This window comes from Triticum aestivum, chromosome 3D (assembly GCF_018294505.1).
Source record: "Triticum aestivum cultivar Chinese Spring chromosome 3D, IWGSC CS RefSeq v2.1, whole genome shotgun sequence".
Classification (NCBI taxonomy): domain Eukaryota; kingdom Viridiplantae; phylum Streptophyta; class Magnoliopsida; order Poales; family Poaceae; genus Triticum; species Triticum aestivum.
Genome location: NC_057802.1, coordinates 594496530 through 594503464, shown reverse-complemented (window position 1 = coordinate 594503464; position 6935 = coordinate 594496530). Strand labels below are relative to the sequence as shown.

Sequence of the window (6935 nt, the reverse complement as noted above, 5' to 3'; positions counted from 1 at the left end):
GCCCCATTCGACAAAAAATTGGGTACCTGCCCCCCTCCCCGAGTTGGGACCAGAAAACTAGAAGCCGCCCCTCCGGCAACCAACAAAAGAATGGAAGTCAGGTTGCAACCCAGCTAGAAAAAGACATGCAGTTGCGTGCCTACTGTGGGACATGCAACTGGAGCCCCATGTCTCTCGACGCCGCGACCATTGACAAGACAAAAAAGCCCTCTAGTTGCGACCAACCTAGAAAGACATGCAGTTGCATGCCTGGTGTGGGACATGCAACTGGGCCCCATGTCTCTCGACGCCGCCCCATTCGACAAAAACATAGGGTAGTCGAGTTGCGACCAAGTTAGAGAATACATGCAGTTACGTGCCTAGTGTGGGATATGCAAAATGGGCCCCCGTGTCTCTCGACGGCTCCCCCTCCGACAAAACAAAAAGGTGCCCCCCCTACTCCCCGCGTTGCGACCAAGAAAACAAATGTCCCCTCCCCTAGTTGCGACCAATGTAGAAAAGACATGCAGTTTTACATGCCCCCTAGTGCGGAACATGTAAATTGGGGGCCATGTCTTTTGACGTCGCCCCGTCCAACAAAACAAAGGTCTCCCACTCCCCCTAGTTGCGACAAAAAAAATGTAGTTGCCCCAGTAATCATTTTAGAAAAAGACATGGAAGCAAAATTAGATCACGACAGGCTTAAAAAAAATCGAATAAAAGTTTCATCGTCCACATTCTCCATTCGTTTGTGTGTAAGGAGCGTGTTCCTGGACACCACAATTAAAAACACATAAGTTGGTTGGATAGCGTGGAAAAAAATTGACATGTATAGAGGAAGTCTGCTGTCCTTGAAACGAATACAGTAGCACACATTTTGACATTTAAAAAAAAAGCATGTACACATAAATTAAAAAAGTATATGTATGGTTACTGAAAAAATCAACAACAAAAAACTTAGGTGAAACACTTGAATATAATGTAGAAAAAAGGTTCCCATCATATATTATTCAAGCCGCATTGTTCGGTGTACACATAAATTAAAGGTTCGTCATACAGACTTCGACACAGAAATATATAGAATACCCAAAAGATGAGTATTATAGACGCAGCTCTGCTTGTCATTAGTTGCTGTGGTTGGTGCCTAGCCAAGCTTCTTCAAGATAACCAGGACATGGACATCATCCCTCTCGCTGCTCTTGAAGCCAATAAGAACAGCTGTGTTGACTTTGAGTCCTCTGCTAGCTGCGAAGTCTTCCCACTTCTTCCTGCCAAACACAATGCGGCCATCATCAGCAGTTTTGTATGAGATTTTTTTGAATCTCCGACCATCCACAGAAATACCAACAACCCCTTGTTCTTCAAACGGCGTGGCAGCAGCAACTTTCTTGGGTATTTTCTATCAAAAAAACACAAACAGACACGAAAAAATATGAGTGTTTATATCAAAACAATCAAACTTTCTTTGGTCTTTGAATAATTTAAAAAACGGGTAAAAAACACAATTCAGATTTTTTTTGCTTGAAAAAGAGCGTACTGGAAAAAAACTGAGCATGAATACATGTTCAAAACATGCTTGCAGATACTAAAAACTAATACAAAAAAATCTTATATTTTTGGTTCAGAATCGATATTACCCCCGCCCCTTCTCTTTCAAGGAATCATATTTGCATTGTGTGTTCACATATATATATGCCTGTAGCATACACATACAAAAAAAGAAAAAACGAAGACAAATATATACATACCATCATGCCCAAGCGAATGTCAGTCCTTGTGAGGCGGTGAACAAAAGCAAACCCGATGAAACCATCACTGAGAGGCAGCAGCCCCTGTAGCTGAGCATCCTCTGTCTCATTAAGCAAAAGCCCCCTAGTGCAAACAATGCCTTCACTATCATCGCTTGAAGCTTCTCCATCCTCATTACCTGAAATCTGAATCTTCAATGGCTTCGAGCCGTTGCCCACCTGGAACCACAAAATAGATGCCGTAGGCAAAGGTTCATCCAGGTAGAACACCACCATCTGACCCTTGCCCAGATTGTTGTCTTCATAGAACTTCCTCCAACCTCTCCCATACATAGCGCTCTTTCTGCGACCCTTGTAACACTTTACAGTGTATGCCCGTTGGTTTGCCACAAACGTCACCTTCTCTCTTGTCGCATTGTTGAAACGGTCCCTTTCATTGCAAGGCACAACCTGATTTGAACCAAAAAAAAAAGTTAGGAGTGATGTCACGACAAAAAGTTGTGAGTATTGTGATGACATTAGTACAAAAAGTTAGGAGTGACTTACCCCTGCATTCTTGAACTCCTCCCATGCAAGCATGCTGAAACCGCTTCCCTTGCTCTCATACTTGCAATGGTTGAAACAAACTCCACAAACCCCCTGTACACATCAAAAAAGGAAGCAAAAAAAAATAGAATGGATAACTCACTAAAAAAACACTTTACAGTGTCATTCTTTCACCTCAGAAACATATATATATATTTCACAATGTATTCATGCAGCTTAATGACTGCGAAAAAAGCCCAAAAACCATGCTTACCCGATGGTACAACCAAAACAAAAGTACTTATGCTGTAAAAAGACTAGTAGTTTCAGTTTCAGGAAACAGAAGAAACGAAAGTATTGCTGTACATGTGGTTACTATTACGCTCTTCTGAAAAAAAAGGAATTACAAACAAAAAGTGGTTTCGAATAGCTTCACACAGGGTCCATTCAGGTTCCTGAAATTAAATCCTGCCCCCCAAAAATGACAAAAATCTTGCTTTTTAATACATTTTTATGACTAAATTAATTCAGAAACGATGCTAATCTAGGCTAAGATATTTCATTTTTTGCTACTCGACAGATCAGAAAATACTCCTGTGATGGTCATGAGTCTAACCTCTGAACTAAATGTACCTACATAGAAAAATGGTGGTGCTACTAGTACTACTTCCAGTAAAAAAACAAAAAAGATACTAATCACTATTATAGCTACTTGGCTTTACTACTAGTTCTAACCAGTGCCTCAATGAGTAAGCAGCTACAACGGTTCTCCTGCCTGGTTCATTCTCTAAAAACGGCATTTCGCACAAACAGAACAAACAAGTAACTGTCCACGGTGTCAGATATAAATGCCCAGCCTATACTGTAATCACTAGTTCATGTATTGTTAACAAATTTAGTATCCAATGCAATTTATTTTGTAAAAAAAGAAAAGTGTACAAAAATGAATATGCATGCATGTACATCTCCAGCACCTTAGGGAACCTAACTGAACTTCAGACTAAAGAAGTACAATTTACTTGGCTTTACATATGAAGAAGCAGAAAAAGAACCAGACTAACTGAACCTAACTGAACTTAAACACCAAAAACAGTATGAGCTTCCACACTCTCCAGCACCTTACAACTGCATGAAAACACACACAAAAACACCTCCAATCGACGTGCGTGAGCGAGAGACACTATTTTTTTTCTCGAATACGCACGAGTGTGCGTATCATTCATTAAGCGAGAGACACTATTGTGCATTCAACATGCAAAAAAAAACATACAAAAAAATATAAACTATGGACGCAATTCTCTGCTTCAAACTACTAATCAGATATTTAATACAAAAAGAAAAAGAACGGTACCTCATCTTGCGGGGGAATTATGGACATACAAAAATCCTATCTACTCTACTGGATACATGGGCACAGTAACACATTCCTACATTGCAGCAGACATGCACTTAGCTTGGGCGAGGACCTCATGTTGCTGACTCACAACAAGCCCCTGGACTAAAATCTATTTTCAGACTAAGAAGCTAACAAAAAAATTGAAATTAAAAAGACTAAAAATTGAGGTTAACTTGGCGTTAGGTCTGCACCACCTAACAAAAAAGGCCTAGCAGCCCTTACTCTGGCCGCCCCCTTTGAGACACTACAAAAATACAACTTGAACTTGTTCGTACAAACTACCACCTCCAAAATCAATCCTCCAATCTGTTGATTGCTTGAACAAGTAAGGATACAAAAAAAAATGCCTATAAATCCTGGAGTCCATCGTAGACTTGAATCTACTAATCTACACTCGATCCACTAACAAAACTACCCCCCCAATCCCCTACAGATCTACGGTGTAGCATCAGCAAAAACAAGACAGAAAAGAAGGACCCCAATCCCCTACAGATCTACGGTGTAGCATCAGCAAAAACAAGACAGAAAGAAGGATGGAGAAGAAAAATTAGGGGGGAACTCACTGCATCAGCAGCGCCGGCCATTCCCCTCTCTCGTCCTCTGGTTCGTCTTCTGATTTGATATTGGGTAATGGAGAGAGACGATGTGGATTGAGCTCTGACTGCCCGTTCACCTCTTCTTATCACCATGGGGGCAGCCCAGCCCACTCAACGCTCGCGCGGGATCGCGGTTCCACAAAGAAGAAAAGGAAAATGGGCCGGTCCACGCCTTACACGGGCCGAAACAAGGGACAAACAGGCTCAGCGCGAATCTACACGCTGCTCAACATCAGACGGCTGAGCAATCGACTGAGACTTCCCCTTCATCTATACCATCATCTTTCCCCCACCGCAAGAAAGAAACAACCAAAGTCAATCTTCCTCCCCTAATCACTCAGAAACCTCCCATACATGGCGGCCATGGCGGACTGGGCCTCGCTCCCGGCCGAGCTCGTCCGCCGCATCGCTCACTGCCTCCTGTACAGCAACGACCTCGACTGCTATATGGACTTCCGCGCCGTCTGCCCCAACTGGCGCTCCGCCACCGACGACCCCAACAATTCCACCAAGCTGCGCTTCCGTCCGTTCCGGTGGATCGTCGTCGACGAGGTCTCCGAGACCCATTCACGTCTGCTGATTAACACCTTCAGCGATCGTGTCATCCGCAAGGACCTGCCTCTGCTCAGCAAGTACTTTGTTGTTGCTGCTACCCTTGGTGGCTTCTTCGTACTCGCCAACAAGGAGCCCCCTCACCCAGCGGTCGTCCTCAACCCTTTCACGGGCCACATGATCCGCTATAAGGCCGCCGTGCCGTCCTATGTTGACATTTCTGGTGCTGCTCTGTCCGGTCCTTTCACCGGAAAGTTATGTATGAGCTATTGATTTCCAGAGCACGGTTCTTCACGGCCGCAGCGTTCTTCGCCCACCCTCATTTTGCTCTGGGACAGTTGTTACGAGCAGTACAAGGCTGTTCCTGACAGCGATAGCTTCGCTTTGGATTTCGATGATGAAGAGTGGGGACGCACGTTCGTCTCGATGCGGCTAGCCGTCGCCAGCGGCATGTGCGCCTTCGATAATTGGCAAACAACGGTGGCCGTGCCACCGCTTCCGCTTTCTTTGGTTCCCAAGATCTCCTATCTGATGAGGTTGTACGCCATTGATCCTGACAAAATGTTCTCCGACAAGCCTGTAACGGCGTTTGCTGATCTTCCTGGGACGGGAGATGCGAACCACCTTTTCCTTGTAGCATCGGACGATGGAGAAGTTTTTGCTATCATTAAGCTGCAGCAGCACCTGAAAGTTTTCTGGCTGGACAACGACAACCGCAGTGAGGAGGTCGAGCCTGTGAAGAGCATCGGCGACCGTGCCATCTTCATTGGTTATCGTCGGTGCATATCTGTCAGTGCCAACAAGTTCCCATCTATCGTCGCCAACAGCGCCTACTATGTGAAGTCCACCGACTCATCTCTTGCCATCTACAAGTATGACCTCGAGGAGGAGAAAGAAGAGAGGGTCTCTGAAGCCATAGACTCTCTGAACCAGGGCAGGCTGTCTTTTGCCAAGCCTCCATTTACAATTGTTCAACTTCTCTCCAGCTACACCGTCAACGTCCGTGAATCTCAGCTTCTTGAGATGGAAAAACTTAAACGCCAGCAGCTTCCTAGTGTTCCTGTCGTGCGTGGCCATTGATGTCAGTGAGTTTTGAGCTCCATGATTGCTGAGGAATAAGGATCGACCGTCCCTTGTTATATGGAAGGAAAATAGCTGGTCTCGAGTCTAGTCTTTCTTACTTGTGGTATCTGATCGATGTTTACTTCATTCATGATTTATGAATGAGCAAGAATTGCGATCTGAAGAAGCAAAAGTCAAGTTCATCTGTTAGGACTGAAGTTGCAAAAGTAACTAGAAGTGATCATTTTTTCTGGGCACTAGCTCTCTCCTACTAGAACATTTTTTTTGTGTGATCCTAGTAGAACATAATCTATAGTGCTGGTTTTTCCGTGTTTGTCGGCAGTCAGACAATTGACACTATATAATTAGTTCAAATTATAGCAACCTAGCTAAAATTTCCAATCCATCTAGACGCCTGAAATTATTGTGGACATAGACCTAATATTTACCTGACGTGCGCTAACAGCAAGCAAACAAACTGTTGGATTTGTGTCTTGTAGTAGAAGTAGAAGAATATATTATGGGATTGGCTAGAACTCATCTAGCTGAGACATAACTATGGTCTCATTCACCACAGTTTTTTTAGTCTCTCATTCACCTCAGCTGATGTCATCCTAGTTGTACCCCATTTCTTTTTCTTTTTGGGCTGGCCACGTTTTCTTGTCTTTCCTTAGCCTAGTAACTTTCGTGTTGTGCGGCAAGCAGCTTGAGTAGAACTACTAGTTGTTATTGCGAAGGTAAATAGGAGCAGAACTACTAGTTGTTGTAGGGACGATGAAGCTACCTGAAAACTTGTAGGAAAAACGTTTTAGGAACATTTAGCACCACAAACCAATTAAATCATGACTTTTTGTCGATTTCCGGTTGCTCCATTTTGCCATAAACCATGTGATTTTTCATTTAGAAAAACGTTTGCCAATTTTAAAATGTACGCGTATTTGACAAATATTTGTCAAATATGAAAAATGTTCATGAATTTTTTAAATGATTGTGAATTCCAAAAAATGTTAGTTACCATTATAAATCATAAATGCTAAAAAAGTTCATGAATTTGGGGGGGGGGGGGACACGGGTTAT

At 43.4% G+C, this 6935-nt stretch overlaps 1 protein-coding gene across 1 annotated transcript; it reads right to left on the bottom strand.

The window, feature by feature from the left end:
- Nucleotides 1-956: 956 nt before the first annotated feature.
- On the bottom strand, nt 957-4326 carry LOC123080781 (uncharacterized; the record flags this gene model as incomplete). Its single annotated transcript, XM_044503729.1, is given in 4 exon segments — nt 957-1378; nt 1728-2177; nt 2274-2366; nt 4212-4326. Coding segments are annotated over 4 exon segments (819 nt in total). The 3' UTR covers nt 957-1123.
- Between the last annotated feature and the right edge of the window lie 2609 nt (nt 4327-6935).